Here is a 22,315-nt window from a genome sequence, read left to right as displayed (position 1 = left end):
CCCACTAAAATACATTTTGGCAAGAAATGATTATTATCAATAATTCACTGATATTCCTCAGAATATAGATATTTCATTCCTCCAACTATACCACAGACACAGTCGTTTAAACAAGTCGAACATGTTCTCTCTCTCTGTGTGTGTATATATATATATATATATATATATATATATATATATATATATATATATATATATATATATATATACACATATACACACTATATATTAGTGCTGTCAAACGATTAATCGTGTTTAATCGCATCCAAAATAAAAGTTTGTTTACATAATATGTGTATACTGTGTATAATTATGTATATATATATATATATATAAACACATACATTTAAGATATATATATATATCAGTATTTAATATATTTTTTGTTAAATATATACATGCATGTGTGTGTATTTATATATACAATAAATATACACAGTACACAAATATATTATGAAAACAAACTTATTTTGGATGCCATTAATCACAATTAATTGTTTGACAGCACTAATATACAGTATATCTAATATATATATATATATATATATATCTCTAAAAATCAAGAGCAAAAAATAATGACATACAGGGGAAAACATTCATAATAAAAAATATTGATTTGACATTTACAAAATGTTATTTACTACTAAAATAATACAAGCTCTGATGTAAAAAGATATTTACACATAGTTTTACACATTTTCATAAGGTTGCATTTGATGTTCACAGTCCAGGTCTTCAGTGTTTGGATATTCATCTGCTGTTCATAGAAATGTAAAAATAAAGTCCTTTTCTAAACATCCTTAATCAGATATTCATATTTTCTGCAGGAAATGTAAATGTAAAATGTTTTAGTCCTAATAGCTAGTTTTCAGAACTAACTGTATTGTACAACCAACCAAAAGCTGAAAATGTTCATATATTTCTACAGCTCACAAAATAAAAATAATTTTGCTCTGGCCTCTGTGGTCCCAAAAATGTCCATTTCCCAAGAGTCTTTGAGTTTAAATGTCAGAGGACGCGGCGCTGGCGCTTTGCTGACGGATCGGCGTCCCTCGCTGCTTCCTCCTGCAGAAGGCGTAGAGAGCCGCCAGCGGGACGCAGCTGACCGACGACACCAGCAGCAGAGCGATGAAGGCCTGACCGTACACCGGATACTCCTTCACCACAGACTTACCCTGGGAAACAAACACTATTATGTGCTTATTTCTTCATCTGACATCATTTTTAGTAAATGTATTATTTTGATTGTTTTTATTTTTAAATTATTTTCATTTTATATTTTCATGATTTGATTTTTAGTAAATGTTTTATTTTGATCGTTTTTATTTTAAAATTATGTACAGTACAGTCCAAAAGTTTGAAACCACTAAGATTTTTAATGTTTTTAAAAGAAGTTTCGTCTGCTCACCAAGGCTACATTTATTTAATTAAAAATACAGTAAAAAACAGTAATATTGTGAAATATTATTACAATTTAAAATAACTGTTTTCTATTTGAATATATTTGACAAAGTAATTTATTCCTGTGATGCAAAGCTGAATTTTCAGCATCATTACTCCAGTCTTCAGTGTCACATGATCCTTCAGAAATCATTCTAATATGCTGATCTGCTGCTCAAGAAACATTTAATGTGTACAATTGTACAAAATATTTGTGTACAGTATTTTTTTTCAGGATTATTTGATGAATAGAAAGTTCAAAAGAACAGTGTTTATCTGAAATCTAATCTTTTGTAACATTATAAATGTCTTTACTGCCACTTTTGATTGATTTAATGCATCCTTGCTGAATAAAAGTATTCATTTCTTTAATTTCTTTTCAAAAAAATAAAAATTAAAATTCTTACTGACCCCAAACTTTTGAACGGTAGTGTATAATGCTACAGAAGCTTTGTATTTCAGATAAATGCTGTTCTTTTGAACTTTCTATTCATCAAGGAATCCTGAAAACAACTGTTTTCAACATTGAAAATAATCATAAATGTTTCTTGAGCAGCAAATCAGCATATTAGAATGATTTCTGAAGGATCATGTGACACTGAAGACTGGAGTAACGATGCTGAAAATTCAGCTTTGCATCACAGGAATAAATTACTTTGTCAAATATATTTAAATAGTACACAGTTATTTTAAATTGTAATAATATTTCACAATATTACTGTTTTTTACTGTATTTTTAATTGAATAAATGTAGCCTTGGTGAGCAGACGAAACTTCTTTTAAAAACATTAAAAATCTTAGTGGTTCCAAACTTTTGGACTGTACTGTATTTATTTGTTTGGTTTTTACAATTTAAATATTTTTTACTATCTATTTTTTTTGTATTTTAAAATGATTTATTTTAATATTTTCATGATTTAAGTGTTTTATTTTAAAATGATTTATTTTCATTTTACAGCTTATAATTCATCATTTTTTTACATTTTTATAATTTATGTAATTTTAGTAAATGTCTGTTTTCATTTTACATTTTCATGATTTAATTTTTAGCAAGCGTTTAATTTTGATTGTTTTTATTTTAAAATTATTCATTTTCATTGTACAATTTTTTTATAATTCAAGTAGTTTTTAGTAAGTCTTATTTTTACATTTATTTATTTTCATTTTATGTTTTTATAATTAATGTAATTTTTAGTTAGTGTATTTAATTGTTTTTATTTTTTAATTTTTTAATTTTACATTTTAATGATTTAATATTAATATATAATAATAATTTTTAGTGTTTTATTTTGATTGTTTCATTTTATAATGATTTATTTTACATTTTCATGATTTAATTATAATAAGTCTTTTACTTTGTTTTTATTTTAAAGTTATGTATTTTTTATTTTTATATTTTCATGATTTAATTTTTAGTAAGCATTTAATTTTGATTGTTTTTATGTTAAAATTATTTATTTTCATTGTACAATTTTTTATAATTTAAGTAGTTTTTAGTTAGTGTATTTAATTGTTTTTATTTTTTAATTTTACATTTTAATGATTTAATATTAATATATAATAATAATAATTTTTAGTGTTTTATTTTGATTGTTTCATTTTAAAATGATTTATTTTACATTTTCATGATTTCATTATTATAAGTGTTTTACTTTGTTTTTATTTTAAAGTTATGTATTTTTTTACATTTTCATGATTAAATAAATTTTTAGTAAGTGGTTTATTTTGATATTTCTTCTGATTTTACATTTTTATTGTTCAATGTTTAGTAATTGTTTTATTTGGATTGCTTTTATTTTAATTTTACATTTTAATTATTTAATATTAATATATAATAATAATTTTTAGTGTTTTATTTTGATTGTTTCATTTTATAATGATTTATTTTACATTTTCATGATTTAATTATTATAAGTCTTTTACTTTGTTTTTATTTTAAAGTTATGTATTTTTTACATTTTCATGATTAAATGAATTTTTAGTAAGTGGTTTATTTTGATATTTCTTTTGATTTTACATTTTTATTGTTCAATGTTTAGTAATTCTTTTATTTGGATTGCTTTTATTTTACTTTTACATTTGCATGATTTAATTGTCATCAACTCATAAATCCTCATAAATTCTCATGAAGCCCGTTTGAATGGTGCCGTACCAGATCTTTGTCCCAGGCCTGGTAGGTGGGTGTGCCGCCCTGGATGTAGTTGATGATGTAGAAGATGAAGAGGCTGATGAGGAGCACCGGACTGATTACGGCCCACATCACCTTCCAGTACCAGTTCGGCCGATGCCCCAACATGTCCTCGATGTCTTTTTCAAACCTGTGAATGATGAACAATAATAATCAGTGCAAACATCTACAACATCAAAACCATCAGAGACACGAAAATCCTTTTTTTTTTTTTTAGTTTAACAAGGTTCAAGGAAGAAAAAAGAACAAAAAATGTAAAGTCATAGGTAATATTTTACACATCCCATATACTGCATTCATGTTGAGGTTTCAGTCTTCTCATCAGTACAAACAATATTAAGGGTTAAATACAAGTATTGAAAGCACATTGATCATACAAAACAACCATAATAACAAGGATTATTATAATCCTCAAAGAGTTTTCATTTGTGCAGAGTTTATGAACACATTTACAGATGATTATGTAACGTACAGTGAAGAATTATGAAACAGTAAGTGTATTATGAGTTTAAATGCTGCAGACTTTAGTCCTGACGAAGCTGTTTTACTCATATAAATGTAAAATATTAATTTTGACCTTCTCAGGTTGGAAGGATTCCTGAAGACTTTTACTGGCCATTAAGAAAAACACAAGAAAATTACTTGCTTTTGAGGAGTTTTTCACCCTATTTTGTACCTTGTTTGTGCTGTTAAAGTGAATTGAGCCCTCATCATTGAAGTCTGTACACTAAAGAGCCATTGAATTTGTCACCTTCTCAGTCCATAGATGTAACACACACTGACGACTTCAATGAACACGATGAAGAGCAGAGAAAATGTCGCCGCGTATTCGTTGAAGATGGTGAACCAGTAGTTTCCCGAGCGGCTGGTGAAGCCGAAACCCAGAAGAAAACAGAGAAGACACACCAGACCTGCCAGAAACCAGAGGAAACTACAGTCAGAAACTGTTCAGACTCGACTGAATGAAACGCATAAACTGCTGAACATTGAGGATTTTGATTAGGTATTAGAAAGAAGCAGAAATATGAAGAGCATCTGCTGATATATTGTGCAATAATTACCCCTGCCAAACAAACAAAAACAAACAATGAAGCAACATCAAGAATATTTGGATGGTTTTGTAATACAAATAAAACAACAAAAAATAAATAAAATTACTGAATGAATGAATGAAAGAAACCATTAAGCAACATCAACAATATTGGGGTGGTTTTGTAAAACAAAATACATAAAATAAAAATAAATAAAAAATAAAAACAAATGAATGAATGAATGAATGAATGAGCTACATCAAGAATATTTGGATGGTTTTGTAATACAAATAAAAAATATAAATAAATAAATAAATAAATGAAGGAATTAATTAATTAATAATTAAGCTACATCAAGAATATTTGGATGGTTTTGTAATACAAATAAAACAACAAAAAATAAATAAAATTACTGAATGAATGAATGAAAGAAACCATTAAGCAACATCAACAATATTGGGGTGGTTTTGTAAAACAAAATACATAAAATAAAAATAAATAAAAAATAAAAACAAATGAATGAATGAATGAATGAGCTACATCAAGAATATTTGGATGGTTTTGTAATACAAATAAAAAATATAAATAAATAAATAAATGAAGGAATTAATTAATTAATAATTAAGCTACATCAAGAATATTTGGATGGTTTTGTAATACAAATAAAATAAAATAAAAATAAATAAAAAATAAAAACAAATGAAAGAATGAATGAATGAATGAATGAATGAATGAATAAGCTACATCGAGAATATTTGGATGGTTTTGTAATACAAATAAAATAACAAAAAATAAATAAAATTACTGAATGAATGAATGAATGAATGAAAGAAACAATTAAGCAACATCAACAATACTGGGGTGGTTTTGTAAAACAAAATATATAAAATAAAATAAAAATAAATAAAAAATAAAAACAAATGAATGAATGAATGAATGAATGAATAAGCTACATCAAGAATATTTGGATGGTTTTGTAATACAAATAAAATAAAATAAAAATAAATAAAAAATAAAAACAAATGAATGAATGAATGAATGAATGAATGAATAAGCTACATCAAGAATATTTGGATGGTTTTGTAATACAAATAAAATAACAAAAAATAAATAAAATTACTGAATGAATGAATGAATGAAAGAAACAATTAAGCAACATCAAAAATATTGGGGTGGTTTTGTAAAACAAAATACATAAAATAAAAATAAATAAAAAATAAAAACAAATGAATGAATGAATGAATGAATAAGCTACATCAAGAATATTTGGATGGTTTTGTAATACAAACAAACAAACAAACAAACAAACAAATAAATAAATAAATGAATAAATGAATGAATGAATGAATGAATGAATAATTAAGCTACATCAAGAATATTCGTGATGGTTTTGTAATACAAATAAAATAAAAATAAATAAAAAATAAAAACAAATGAATGAATGAATGAATGAACGAATAAGCTACATCGAGAATATTTGGATGGTTTTGTAATACAAATAAAATAACAAAAAATAAATAAAATTACTGAATGAATGAATGAATGAATGAATGAATGAATGAATGAAAGAAACAATTAAGCAACATCAACAATATTGGGGCGGTTTTGTAAAACAAAATACATAAAATAAAAATAAATAAAAATAAAAACAAATGAATGAATGAATGAATGAATGAATAAGCTACATCAAGAATATTTGGATGGTTTTGTAATACAAACAAACAAACAAACAAATAAATAAATAAATAAATGAATAAATGAATGAATGAATGAATGAATGAATAATTAAGCTACATCAAGAATATTAGTGATGGTTTTGTAATACAAATAAAATAAAAATAAATAAAAAATAAAAACAAATGAATGAATGAATGAATGAATGAATGAATGAATAAGCTACATCGAGAATATTTGGATGGTTTTGTAATACAAATAAAATAACAAAAAATAAATAAAATTACTGAATGAATGAATGAATGAATGAATGAAAGAAACAATTAAGCAACATCAACAATATTGGGGCGGTTTTGTAAAAAAAAAATACATAAAATAAAAATAAATAAAAAATAAAAACAAATGAATGAATGAATGAATGAATGAATGAATAAGAATTCTTGGATGGTTCAAGAATATTTGGATGGTTTTGTAATACAAACAAACAAACAAACAAATAAATAAATGAATGAATGAATGAATAATTAAGCTACATCAAGAATATTCGTGATGGTTTTGTAATACAAATAAAATAAAATAAAAATAAATAAAAAATAAAAAATGAATGAAAGAATGAATGAATGAATGAATGAATGAATGAATGAATGAATAAGCTACATCGAGAATATTTGGATGGTTTTGTAATACAAATAAAAACAAATAAAATAAAAAATAAATAAAAAATAAAAATGTATGTATGAATGAAGGAAGGAAGGAAGGAAGAATTAAGCAACATCAAGAATATTCGGATGGTTTTGTAATACAAATCAAATAAAAAAAAAAAAAAATATTAAATAAAAATTAAAATAAATGGATGAATGATTAATTGAATTAATGAATGAATGAATACAATAATCACTCAAATTTCAATACAAATATTTTAAATATCAACATTTTACATTGATAATCAGTCAAGCTGACAATGTTTTCACCTGACAGTAATCTGAAAGTGGCCACATATCAGCCAATTAATCAGCATATCTGATGTTAAACTAGTTCAGTCTACATAACTGACCAGTACAAGGTGTGTTTAGATAAAGGCCTTAACCAGCTTGCTCCAGTTACAGAGCAGCATTAATCTTGAAATGCCAGCTGGTCTAAACACAAGTCTGCCGTGTCCTTCTTACCGTTGATGGTCTCGTTGCTAAGGGTGCGTGACAGAAACTTGAGGTCTCCGAGAGGGGTGATGATGGCCGTGACGTTTCCCAGCATGCTCCCCATCCCTAACAGCAGCAGCATGATGAAGTAGAGCACAGACCAGAGCTGAGACAGAGGCATGTTCTTAATGGCCTCGCTGTACACGATGAACGCCAGACCGGTGCCCTCCACCGCCTGCACACACACACACATCAAAAAATACTGATTTTTTGGCCAAAATGTAGAAGCAGAAACATAAGGAGATTTATATATATGCTATATACAATATAAAAAAGTGCAGGTGTTTTGAGTTAATTAGCTGATTAGAGTTTGGCTCCAGGTGTCTTCAATATTGAACCTTTTCACAAGATATTCTAATTTTCTGAGATACTGAATTTGGGATTTTCCTTAGTTGTCAGTAATAATCATCAAAATTAAAAGAAATAAACATTTGAAATATATCAGTCTGTGTGTAATGAATGAATATAATATACAAGTTTCACTTTTTGAATGGAATTAGTGAAATAAATCAACTTTTTGATGATATTCTAATTATATGACCAGCACCTGTATACATGCATGTATGTATGTATGTATAATATATACTAAATACATGTTGTAAACAGCATGGCTTGAGAAAATATGACATCATTTTAAATAGATTTCATTTAAACCTTCAAATGGCAAAATGTATGAACTTCAAGGGGCAAGAAAATACATTTTACATTAATAATACATTAAATGCAATGTATTTTTAAAATGTATTTTGGACAATATAAATATATTTATAATTTATAAAATATATACAAATAATGGCCAAAAAATATAGGTAAACTTTTCAAAATATATTTATACAAATATATTGTACCATCCATATTGATTTTTTTTTTAAAAATGTTTTGGAATATTTTTTAAAAATATAACAGAAAATATATGTTTTTGCTATAAGGGTAAGGTCCCTTCACACATGAATAGGAGAAAGTATATATAGAAATGTATAATATATTGAAAATATATTAAAAATGGCCAAAAATGTATGAGGAAATATAGGTAAACTTGTCTGTCAAAAGTTTGGAAACATTACAACTTTTTAATGTTTTGAAAGAAGTCTCTTCTGCTTACCAAGACTGCATTTATTTAAATACAGTAAAAACAGTAATATTGCAAAATATTATTACAAATTAAAAGTTTTCTATAAAAAAATTATTTATTCCTGTGATGCAAATCTGAATTTGTATTATTATTATTATCAATGTTGCTGCTTAACATTTTTTGTGGAAACAATGATACTATTCAAACATTTGTGATAAGATTAAAAAGAGATAAATTAATCAATGTATTGTATTCATCAAGGATGCATTAAATTGATCAAAAGTGACAAAGACATTTATAATGTTAAAAAATTAAAAAATAAATCAATGCAAATAAATGCTGTTCATTGAATCATTCATTGACTCATCATGGATCCTGAAAAAAGTATCATAATTTCTACAAAATTATTAAGCAGCACAATTGTTTTCAACATTGATGATAATAGTTTCTTGAGCAGCAAATCATCATATTAGAATGATTTCTGAAGGATCATGTGACACTGAAGACTGGAGTAATGATGCTGAAAATTCAGCTTTGATCACATTTTTAAATTTATTAAAAAACAATAACCTACTGTCTAAAAATCTGATAAATTGGTACCAATCTCACTATCGCTGTGTAGTAATGTGGGTAATAAACAGGTCAGTTTACCGTGTCCAGTTCAGCCTCTAGACTGCAGTCTTCGATCTTTGAAGCGATGGCCGCAAACCTCTCAGGATGAGTGTAGTTCAAATGACTGATCCAAGAGCTGATGTTCTCAACGCTGATGGTCTCCTCAGACAGATCGAAGGTGTTGAGCAGTAACAGCCTCATCCTGGATCAACAGAGGAACGCAAACAGCAGAGAAAAAGTAAAAAATGGGTGTTCTGATCTGAAGAGCTTCATCTGCATTGTGTATTGAGCATCAAATACTTTTTTGTATCAGAATTTAATTTTCAGAGTCCCTATAAGTCGTCATTTGTTGTTTGACTTCCTGTCTGAAACACTGTGACATTTTCAAAACATGGATCTGTTTTGTTTGAGCGGCCTGTCATGACAACTTCTCACTCAACCAATGACTATGTTTACATGCACATCAATATTCGGATATTAATTTGGAATTTAGCAAATATATTAATATTAGTATTGAGTCATGTAAGCGGTGCAATATGATTGCCTGACTCAGTTTTTGATTCCCACCTCTGGAATATGCTTGTTTTAATGTTTTATACACCAATCAGGCATAACATTATGACCACTGACAGGTGAAGTGAATAACACTGTGAATAACACTGAAGGCTGGCCCGTATGGTCCGATCCAACAGATGAGCTACTGTAGCTCAAATTGCTCAAGAAGTTAATGCTGGTTCTGATAGAAAGGTGTCAGAATACACAGTGCATCTCAGCTGCATAGCTGCAGACCAGTCAGGGTGCCCATGCTGACCCCTGTCCACCGCCGAAAGAGCCAACAGTGGACACATGAGCATCAGAACTGATACGCTTACTGATAAGCTAGTTGCGTCCCAAATGATGCACTATACACTATGCACTCATCCATGTAGTGTGTGAATTGTATAAGGTTATTTTGTCATTTAACAACAGAGTTCAATAGCCCTTCCCTCTCCGCTATGTAATTAAAGTTGTGACAGTTGAGTGCAACATTCCACACTTCGTTTTTTCCATTAATTTAGTGCATCATCCAGTTATTTAAAGTGCACATTTTCTTTTTGGAAATTTCTGTGTGAATGCACTACTTGCACTATTTGTACTTAAAAACATCATAGAATAGTGCATAAGTACGCGAATTGGGACTGTCACGTAATGCACAGAGACTAAGATCCAAAAGCAGCTTTAATGGGTAATCCAAAACGTAACCAGACAGGCAGGGGTCAAAAATCCACAGAGCAGTCAACAGAAAACAAACAGTGAAATCGGTGACCGTAAATGAAACCAACCTAACAAAAGCAGCAACAAATCAGGTATAAATAGACAGACACTAATGAACAAACACAAAACAGCTGGGTGCAATGAACGGGATAATGAGTCCGGGAAGTGGGTTATGGGAAATGCAGTCCAAAAGTGTGGTGAGGAACAGTCCGGGTTGGAGTGCCCTCTAGTGACCAACCAGGGCACTCCAACTGATGATCATGACAGGGACGCGCCTGCTGTTTACATCCAGCGCTTCCAGGTTCTACGTCAGAATGTTGACTCATTATTGGCCAATACTGAGCCGGCGTTCTGACGTAGAACCTGGAAGCGCTGGACGTAAACAGCGTATCAGCAAGGCATGGGAGAGAAGATATTGTTGAATAAAGTTGTTATTTTTGTTTTTGCGCACAAAAAGTATTCTCGTCGCTTCAAACATTAAGGTTGAACCATTGTAGTCATGTCGACTATTTTAACAATGTTTTTACTGCTTTTCTGGACCTTGAATGATGGTAATTACGTTTGCATTATACAACGGATAGTTCCGGCCCTTGATTCTGATTGGTCGGTCTCAAGCTGCATTCGAAGCCGATGTAAACTTCCCGAAAACTGACCGCATTAAATAAGTATCGCTGCGCCACTGAGTGTGTATGTTGCTGCGTCTGTCTTAGCAACCACTCTTAACAACATGTTTGTTCTCAATTGATCTTGTTCATTGAAGCTTACTGTATTATGTAGAAGAGTATCGTGAGAGAGAGAGATATCGAGTGACTGACTTTATTACCTGCATTCAGATTTAGCATTTTCCTTCAGGTCAGTCCTATGTTCATAATAAAAAATCTGATTGAATGTCCGCTGCGATCTTGTCCTTTTAACAGTTAATATGTTTTCCCGTGCCCCGCTGACACTGACAGCGCTAGTCAAAGCATTTGTCATTTGCGTCTTGTTCAGTGTTCACAACAAGTTTCAAAATAAAAGTCTTTGAAACTGAGTGATTCACTCATAAAGACAGTCTTTGCCGCCATCTAATGGCGTAATAATGTAACTTCTGTTGCTGTTCACGGTCAGGGACTATTTTTTCCAGTGGAAGGAAGGGTTTTAGTAAGAGTTTACTTCATGAAAGTTGCATTGATACATATTTTTTGGCTTTAATATTTGTATTGTGTGGTAACCGTTTTTATATATATATATATATATATTATATATATATATATATATATATATATATATATATATATATATATATATATATATATATATATAAAAACGTTTTACTCCGCTTAGCATCGTGCCTAACAAGGCCCCTTAGCTGCTATAAATTCATTGTAAACCACAGGGTCTTGGGGCTTACTGCTTAATTTTTCACTTGTATTGCCTGTAATTAGCCTGTGCACATCCCGACTCATTTTGCCAGCACGGGCCACATATTCAGAATAAGGCTGCAACCTGAATTTAAACAGAATTTCATGTGCATGTAAACATAGTCAATGAGTCCAATGACAGATAAGGGGAGTGTTTTAGGAAACCTATTTGAAATCCATCATTATTTTTTGCAATTGCGGTTTAGATTTCATAACAAGTTCTACTCTTTCCGTTTAGTTCTGTGAATAATCAATGGATAATACTCTGAATAGTTTATATAGATGACAGTTTAGTGTCCTAAAACTTTCTGAAAGACATTCTGAGAAAAGCCAAGAGATCGTAAAATGATCTTACAGCCAACATCCAGTTTAATGTTTGATGGAATAATGAGATCATTCATTCTGCACATCATAAAACCCAAGAGGTTTGTGTTCGTGCATCTCTTGATGAGATCACAGATTGACTAAACCTGACATACAGCATGATGGAACATCACTGGCATCTCACCTTTCCAAACAGCTTTCGTAGTTGAACGTGGCTTTAAAGCCGTAGATGGAGAAGGTCACGATGCTGGCGAACACAGACGTGCCGCTGTTGATGAGTGACACGACGACGGCCTGCCTCTCAAAGTTATTGTTGTGGTGGTTGTAACTGGCGAAAGCGATCAAAGAGCCGAAGCCCAAACCCAGAGAGAAGAAGATCTGAGTGGCAGCGTTGATCCACGTTTGAGGGTTTGCCAACTGCTCCAGCTAAACACACGTGTGTTTAATGCACACTCAACTACAACCGAACATTTAGAAAAATCAATGAAGAAGCAAACAACGAGCAGGACTTTCTTACCTTGGGCGTGAACATGTACTTCACTCCGTTCCAGGCTCCGTGAAGAGTCATACCACGGATCAGATAGATGATCAGAACCACATATGGAAACGTAGCTGTAAAATACACGACCTGTGGAGGAAAGTGGACATTTTTAACTAGACTAGACTACAAAAAGGAATGGAAGTGAAGAGAATGGTTTGAAACTAAATGAGAGTAAATAATGACAGATTTACCTTTTAAAACATTATAATTTTTTACACTCAAAGAGTCTCATTCACTAACCTTTTAAATAATTTGTGTTTATTCTAAACTTAAATATAAAACTACCACTTTCAAGCCCCAGAAAGGTAGTAAGACATCATTAAAGTAATCCATGTGACTCCAGTGGTTTAACTTAAGCGATGCGAGTAGTTGGTTTGTGCAAAAAACATCATTTACCACTTTATTTCCAAAATATTAAACTCAGATGCGCGTTCACACAACATCTGCTCTCACATCAATACATCGCGCACGTGTCGTGGTGCTCTTGTGACGCATGTTTGAGATTAATATTTTGTAAATAAAGTGGTAAATTATGTTTTTTTGTGCAAACAAATCACTCGTGGCACGTCATAAAATTGAGGTTAAACCACTTAGGTCACATGGATTACTTTAATGATGTCTTTATTACCTTTCTGGGGCTTGAAAGTGGTAGTTGCGTAGACTGTCAATGGAGGGACAGAAAGCTCCTAGATTTCATTAAAAAGATTTTTCAGAAACATTTTTGTTCCAAAGATGAACGAAAGTCTTAAAACATTCTAAATATATTTCAATGTTTGATTTTGAGGATATTTCTGTTAAAGGATTAGCTCGGTTCAGAATTAAAATTTCCTGGTAATTTACTCACCCCCATTTTTTATCTTTATTTTTATGTCTTTCTCTCTTCAGTCGAAAAGAAATTAAGGTTTTTGAGGAAAACATTCCAGGATTTTTCTCCATATAGTGGACTTCAATGGCCTCCAAACGGTAGAAGGTCAAAATTACAGTTTCAGTGCAGCTTCAAAGAGCTCTACATGATCCCAGACGAGGAATAAGAGTCTTATCTAGAGAAACCATCGGTCATTTTCTAAAAATAATAAAAATGTATATACTTTTTAACCACAAATGCTCGTGTTGCACAAACGCCACGCATTACATAACCATGTTGGAAAGGTCATGCGTGATGTAGGCTAAAGTACAGATCCAGTGTCTACAGAGTGAACGTGCAAAGACTAAGGTAAAACAACGATGTCGGACAATTTTGAAGTTGGAGGAGAAAATGAGATTTTTCACCCTACCGTGGTACTTCCGCCTACATCACACGTGACCTTTCTAACATGATTACGTAATGTAAAGTGCAAGACGAGCATTTGTGGTTAAAAAGAATAGAAATTTAAATTTTTTTTTTTTTTTAGAAAATGATAGTTTCGCTAGATAATACCGTTGAACCCCAGTGAAGTCCGCTATATGGAGAAAAATTCTGGAATGTTTTCCTCAAAAACCTTATAGGTGCCCTAGAACCTCTTTTCAAAAGATGTAATATAAGTCTAAGGTGTCCCCTGAATGTGTCTGTGAAGTTTCAGCTCAAAATACCCCATAGTTTTTTTTTTTATAAATTTTTTTAACTGCCTATTTTGAGCTATAATTACATATGCACCGATTAAGCGCGCAGCCCCTTTAAATCTCCTGCTCCCGCTCCCCCGCGAGCTCTCGATTGCCTTAAAGGTGGTACAGGGGATGTTTTCGTCGACTGAGTTTTTGAAATGAGCGAATGCGGAAGAACGTGAACGCCTCCCAAAACTCATGCACGAGTATCGGAATACGAGTGTTTATCATTCGCTGTGTTATTAAGCCGGGCACACATTTTACGACTAGCTAAAACATTCTGACTGTGCTCAACATACAGCGATAGTTTCCTGCTCCTGAAGCAGATTTATATACTTTCACATGGAATTTGAACACCGACTGTAATCGCAGACTGAAAGCAACTGGCTCTGACTGGACGCATTTGAGCGCGATCAGTCATAAGTATGGTTAGGTGACTCATAATCTGCAGTTGTTACTCCTGTCTCCTGACAAAAACATTGCATGCGGAGTGTGGAAAGTTACTAGAGCGCGCAGCCGCGCGTCTCTCACAAGGAACGTCATGGCAGTAATTGACAAGCCAGAGGGCCAATCGTTTACGCTATGATCACGTAATCGATTGGCTGATGTTTTTAAGGCCCTACCTCGTGCACAGATGATGTATATTAATAATATTCCTTTCAGTGCACCTTATAAATAGTCTTTTATCAGTTAGTAAAGACAGTTTCAAGTAATATTGAAAAAATGTATAAAACAAAACATCCTCTTTACCACCTTTAAACAGCATAAACTCAAGGTTCACACAGCAAATATAACCCTCAAAATGGATCTTTACAAAGTGTTCGTCATGCATACATCGATTCCTGTGAGTACAGTATTTATTTGGATGTTTACATTTGATTCTGAATGAGTTTGATAGTGCTCCGTGGCTAACGGCTAATGCTACACTGTTGGAGAGATTTATAAAGAATGAAGTTGTGTTTATGAATTATACAGACTGCAAGTGTTTAAAAATGAAAATAACGACAGTCTTGTCTCCGTGAATACAGTAAGAAATGATGGTAACTTTAACCACATTTAACTGTACATTAGCAACATGCTAACGAAACATTTAGAAAGAAAATTTACAAATATCACTAAAAATATCATGATATCATGGTTCATGTCAGTTATTATTGCTCCATCTGCCATTTTTCGCTGTTGTTCTTGCTTGCTTACCTAGTCTGATGATTCAGCTGTGCACAGATCCAGACGTTAATACTGGCTGCCCTTGTCTAATGCCTTGAACATGAGCTGGCATATGCAAATATTGGGGGCGTACATATTAATGATCCCGACTGTTACGTAACAGTCTGTGTTATGTTGAGATTCGCCTGTTCTTCAGAGGTCTTTTAAACAAATGAGATTTATATAAGAAGGAGGAAACAATGGAGTTTGAGACTCACTGTATGTCATTTCCATGTACTGAACTCTTGTTATTCAACTATGCCAAGATAAATTCAATTTTTCATTCGATGGCACCTTTAATTTCTTTTCAACTGAAGAAAAGACATAAACATCTTGGATGACACGGGGGTGAGTAAATTATCAGGACATTTTAATTCTGGAGTGAACTAATCCTTTAACTTTTGTACAACAGACAGTTTTGGTACTGTGTTGGTCACCAGTATCAGATGGTTAGTCTCACCACTCCGGTTGATTTGACCCCTCGGACGATGAACAGGTAGACTATGATCCAGGCCAGCAGAAGACACAGCGCCTGGCCCATGTGGATGCCTCCGTTCTCATCGATGGAGGATGAGATGTTCAGCGTCTCGCGGTAGAAAAAGTACTGTGTGGGTGAAGCCACCTCACACTCCTCCAGATACCCCGTCCGGTTACTGTTGACGGGACACTCGGCCCAGGGCAGCACTGACTGCAGACGCATTAACACATGATAAAACACATGAAGACACTTCTGATCTACAGATGGGGAAAATACTTCCTCAACAACACCATCATACTCATTATATGAAGTAGTTCCACTAGAGTCAAGCAATTCATTTCAGAAATTAGTTATAAGCTACTAAAAAAAAAAACTTTTATTCTGGGCTGATTTTTAGATTATTTAGTCATTTTTTGCATAAACTAGTTTAGTAAGTTTAGTTTGGTTTACACATCAAAAAGTGATTTTCTTCCTCAATATTTCTGTCTTGTTTTCCAGTAAATATATATAAACATTCTTATGTACTGTAGATATATTTACTTTAGATGCAAAATGACAGAAGTCTTGTTTTATGAGAAATTGATCAATATTCACTGACAGATTTTTTAAAAATGTAGTTTTAAACAAACATCCAATTAATTTAATTTTTTTTCTTGATTTAAGCGTAAATAATCACTTAATTTATCAATATCTACAAAAACAAATGTTATTTTGCATCTCAAATAAATGTATCTTGATTTAAGAATTTTGATATTTGATATAAGACAAAAATACTGAGGAAGAAAATCCCTTTTTGCAGTGTAGCCAATGAAATCTCATGTCAGTTGCAACATTTTCAATGAAAATTGCACATTTTATCTATTTTCAAATACTTCTGACCACATTCTGAGAAAATATGTTCACTTAATTTTATGTGCATCCTATTCACTATTATTAAATTATACAAACATATACATGCATAACATATATTGATGGATTTGATAATGCTTTCAGCTGTCAAAAAAGTGTAGTAAATAAGTAATATGTCCCATGAAACTGGTTTACAGTGAATTTAGAACAGCAAAGGGGCCTAAAATTCTCACTGTAAACCACGGATTCATAGGAATATTGCTTTTATAAAATGCCTAGTCTATAAAAATATTTATTTTAATACTGATGTAATGAGGTCACAGGTGTATTTTTTGTAGAGTAATTTACAACATTTTTCAAGCATGGCTCAACCAATCAGAATCAAGGACTGGAACTATCCATTTTATAATCAGAACAATTAAGAACATAAAATGTCGGTTTCAAACATCAGCCTTCCTCATCTCGTAATATCAGTATTGGGATATAAACATCTACATTTATTTTTCAGTAGACTAACCTGAAATGAATGGAAGAGATACCAGAAGCTCCAGGCGTTGATGACATTGTAGTACAGACACAAGTACATGGAGGTCACAACACTTGCAATGCCTGTACAATGCATGTGCAGATGATCATATAAATAAAAGATGATATCAGATCATTGTATGGCATTAAATGTCTCGTAAATGAAGTACGGGTAACTCACCCAATCCACCCAGATACGGGTTGATGGCGGTCCACGCTCCGATGCTGCCCAGACGCATCTTCTGACCGATGGCCAGCTCCATGCAGAACAGAGGAATCCCCTCCAGCACCAACATCAGCAGGTACGGGATCAGAAACCCACCTGGAGAAATACAAACATACATTCAGAGAAACACTTTAAATGAAATAGAAGTTGTGATCGTCTTTTCTTCCCCAGTGTAAACAGGGCCTTAGAGAAGAGGAAGAGTTGTTGTAGTAGAGTGTTGTTGTCATGCCGTCATTTTACGCCGGACTGCTTCACAAACGAGGGTCAATTCAACACAAAAGATTAACATGACGGCACATGCTAGTGGATGAGTTGAATCAACTCCACAGCAACTACATAAATTCATCCACTAACCATTCAGAAACGTCCAGTTTCATTCTAAAAGTTGTAACTTCTTCCTGAGTCTCTCCATCAGTGTCGACTCCGGTTTGAACAATGTAAGGCTGAACACCGTTACTGACAATCCTCATTTTGGCTGCGTGAGATTCTCCAGCTTTGTTGTTGTTGAGCAACCGAAGCACGAGCTGTTAAAGCTCCGCCCTCTTCTGGAACATGAGCCGGGAGCAGCAGCTCATTTGCATTTAAAGGGACACACACAAAAACAGCATGTTTTTGCTCACACCCAAATAGGGGCAAATTTGACAAGCTATAATAAATGATCTGTGGGGTATTTAGAGCTGAAACTTCACAGACACATTCTGGGGACACCAGAGACTTATATTACATCTTGTAAAAGGGCCACAATAGATCCCTTTTAAAAAAAAAAAAAAAAAAATAGTGATGTGCATGGATAAATAATTTATAATAATTACTGCAATATTCCATAAAAAAACAAGAACTGCCAATTTTGATTTCATGGTGCCTTTAACCAATTCTCTTTGTCATTATATATTTCATCATTTTATATGCAGAAACACTTTTACGTGGCTTTATGACGAGGGACTAAAACTTATCTAAAACTAAAACCATTAAAAAAAACATTTTCATAAGTTGGTATGAAAATAAACATTACCTGATATATATATATATATATATATATATATATACACACACACACACACACACACACACACAAACACACATAGTCAAACCAAAATTTATTCAGACACCATGAACATTTCATTCATTATTACAGTTTATTCACTATAGTTAAAAAATAGTAATAAATATGACAAGATCTCAAGAGTTAAACTGTCAGAAAAAATCAATCTTAATTATGTCAGATAACATGCAAAACATGGTCAGGTCAAAGTGTCTGAATAATTTTTGGTTCCAAATTTGTATAAATTTTACTGGTAATCCACTGTATGAATAATTTTTCTCTATATATATATACTTCAAACATTTCATTTCAGCTATAGTTGCCAAGGCAGCATTTCTAATTTTAATTTAGGTTGAGATGAAGTACTAAAATAATTAAAACTAAATAAACTAGGGCTGACAAATGATCAATCACGATTAATCACATACAAAATAAAAGTTTGAGTTTGCATAATATATGTGTGAGTACTGTGTGTAATTAATATGTATATATAAATACACACAAATTTGTATATATATATATATATATATATATATATATATATATATATATATACAAATATGTATATATGTATGTATATTCAAATATGTATATATTTAAGAGAACTATGTTATTTATGTACAAAATATTTTTATTTATATATTTATATAATATAAATTATATAAAAATATAAATAAATACATATACTTGTAAATATTTCTCAAATATGTACATGAATGTCTTTGTATTTATATATACATATTAATTACACACAGTACTCACACATATATTAGGAAAAATCAAACTTCTATTTTGTATGAGATTAATCGTGATTAATCGTTCGACAGCCCTAAAATAAACTAAAACTATATAGGCATACTTAAAAAAACTAATAAAAATGAACAAAACTTTAACTAAATTTAAAAGTAAAAAATAAGATAAATACAAAAAAAATCTAATTCAAAATATTGACAAAAACTTTAATAGAATATCATTGATACTGAAAAATATCACTGTATGGATTTCATGCATTTTTACCAGAGAATTTCCATGACTTTTTCAGCAATTTGTAATTATTGGAGGACTTTCACAAATCGGTTAATAGAGATTTAAGAAGCGCATATCAGGAATTTATAGATTTAAATGAACAAAAAGTTTGTTATTATTCATGAAATCACCATTTTGAAATGATTTTCATGATATGGAATTGGAAATAAAAATATGCAAATACTCAATACATTTATGTCATGCATAATGCGATTAATAACAAAAGTGCATTTACTGAATGTCACGTTACATTAGGGTACGTTCCATGTTATTTGTATACAGTGTAAATATGAAACAGTGTTGAGCACCTCTAACTCTCTCTAATCCTCACAGGAAAACAGGATTACTCTGGATAATGAGGAATTTTGGAATATTTGACAGCATCATGCAAATCAGCAGTGACTGACTGCGCATAACATCGCCTCCTTTACGTTTGTACTTTGATCACATTGCTAAACGGTGAACAAAAGGTTTGTGAATTGTTATTCAGGTGATGCTCCTCAAAGATGCACTGAATGCATAACCAGAGACGTTTAGCAGACGAATGAAACGGAGGAGAAATGCTAATCAGTTTTCTCCTCAGAAAAGTAACGCAGAAATCTCAGTTTGACATTCCGCTTCCACACAAAATTCCAACAGTAAATCTGACCGTAGAACAGCTGATATGTGCTGAGAATCTGGATGAGATGTTCAATGAAGTTCACGGACGATAAAACGCCAACACTGTGACTTTCTGTACAATCTCACACTGTTACTTGAGTTCAATCCAGAGACGTTTGGTCACTTTTACACTTGTCAGTCTGCAGTAAACGAGAGAGAAATATCTAGAAACTACTACTTATAACACTTATTTTACTGCTATTTCATTCAAACAAAAACTGCATGTTCTCATACACACACAAATATAAAAACAAACATCATGATTTAGGATTTTATAACTTAAAATGACACTAAAATGAGAAAAATCAATGTAATTGCTATTAATGAATAATATATAAAAACCAGTGTAAAAAGTAAATATTGCCATTTGTTACTATAATGAACTATTTATACAGTGTAAAATTTTTTTTTCATGATTTGTTATCACATTTTTTCTCAATTTTTTTTTTTTTTCTATCACATTTTTTGTCAAATCAACTTCAATAATTAATGTGGATCAGATAACATATTTTGGGTTTCTGTTGATTAAACCAATTGCCTTTATTGTATTAACTCAAATTTTTTATTTCAATGAACTCAACCAGGTAACTTACTTTTTTAAGTTAAACCAACAATAATTTTTTCAGTGTACCTGATCTAACTTGTAAAGAAACTTTTATTAATGTAATATATTCAGCTCAATTTAGTCCTAGTTATTAAATACAAATGAGTTCATTTAGCCATTGCCACATGAAGTATTGTTTGTTCACATAACATTTTCATATCATCTCCAAATGTTCAGACCTTCATAAAGAAGTTATTAAAAGGATTAAACTTTTATTGAAGAGCCTGCATCATCAGGAGGATATAGATGATGAATATAGTGTAGTGCAAAATACATGATCATCCATGGAAATTCTTTATAAATACATCTACATTTAATTTATTAAGAACCAACCATTTTTTTTTTTTTTTTATAACAAAGTATAGTTGTTTTGGTAACACATTAGTATAGGGAACATCAAGGTCTTTGTCAAGAACTAAATCTGCAAGCATGAGGAGAAAAAGTAAGATACTAATCATCTTACCTCCTCCATGCATTTGGCAGAGATACGGAAAACGCCAGACATTCCCAAGTCCCACTGCATAAGACACACACGCCAGGACAAACTGCATGGGACTGTCCCAGGACGGACGGGCTTCCTTGCTCATGATGATGATGATGATGATAATGTCCTTCAACAGGAGGAGATCAGTCACACTGCACTCTGGAAACAGACAAATCCCTAGTGAACGACAGAGTCTGGGATTATTTCAAAGTCCAGTGTGTAAATGTGAAGTTGAACTTGGAGCGTAAAGTGGGAGTTTTCTAATGAGGAGGGAGGGACGCAGAGTTTAACTGGCTGAATTTAATTATGTCATTCAGGTGAATGTTTGATCATGGTGTTATCTCCTCGGACATTCATTATCACGTCTTTTTTGCAGAGTTTATGAAAGAGCCAAGTGCATATTGTAAATATGAGTTTATAACTGTGATAGCAGATACACAGAGGTAATAAAACAAGCTCTGAGTGAAGCTTGCTAGCGGAAATAACCTGAGCATAAACAAGGCTTTAGTTAATGTCTGCCAGGCTCATCTATATTTGTATTGGGTTTATCCATTTAAAATGTATAATCTTGTTCTTCTTGAAAACTTTTGACTTGCATAAATATTCATGACATCATCCTGAACAACTTTTGTCCAATCAAATGTAGAATGAGAACGCCTCCCCTCCAGTGGGCTTGTTAGTCACATGAAATATACATTTTGCATTTAAAGACAACTGGTGTGTCCCAGTTCGCATACTTATGCACTATTCAATGACGTTTTTAAGTGCAAAAAGTGCGAGTAGTGCGTTCACACAGAAAATTCCAAAAAGAAAAAGTTAACATTTGATGCACTAAATTATAATGGAAAAAAACGAAGCGTGGAATGTTGGACACTTCATGCACTCAGCTGTCGCAGCTTTAA

At 31.7% G+C, this 22,315-nt stretch overlaps 1 protein-coding gene across 2 annotated transcripts; it reads right to left on the bottom strand.

The window, feature by feature from the left end:
- Positions 1 to 504: 504 nt before the first annotated feature.
- On the bottom strand, positions 505 to 21,838 carry LOC125243690 (sodium- and chloride-dependent transporter XTRP3-like). Of its 2 annotated transcripts, none has more exons than XM_048153492.1 (11): positions 21,393 to 21,838; positions 17,553 to 17,693; positions 17,364 to 17,455; positions 15,980 to 16,207; positions 12,709 to 12,819; positions 12,376 to 12,617; positions 9,253 to 9,415; positions 7,500 to 7,704; positions 4,380 to 4,539; positions 3,593 to 3,758; positions 505 to 1,175 (listed from the first exon to the last, which is right to left on the bottom strand). In XM_048153492.1, the coding sequence occupies exons 1-11, from the start codon at positions 21,514 to 21,516 to the stop codon at positions 1,002 to 1,004; spliced, it is 1,806 nt and encodes a 601-aa protein (XP_048009449.1). In that variant the 5' UTR covers positions 21,517 to 21,838; the 3' UTR covers positions 505 to 1,001. The 2 variants fall into 2 exon arrangements, with proteins under 2 accessions (XP_048009449.1, XP_048009450.1); XM_048153493.1 differs by lacking the exon at positions 21,393 to 21,838 and adding an exon at positions 17,952 to 18,012 and having other exon boundaries at positions 506 to 1,175.
- Between the last annotated feature and the right edge of the window lie 477 nt (positions 21,839 to 22,315).

This window comes from Megalobrama amblycephala, linkage group LG13 (assembly GCF_018812025.1).
Source record: "Megalobrama amblycephala isolate DHTTF-2021 linkage group LG13, ASM1881202v1, whole genome shotgun sequence".
NCBI classification, from domain to species: domain Eukaryota; kingdom Metazoa; phylum Chordata; class Actinopteri; order Cypriniformes; family Xenocyprididae; genus Megalobrama; species Megalobrama amblycephala.
This window is presented reverse-complemented; position numbering and strand designations above follow the sequence as displayed.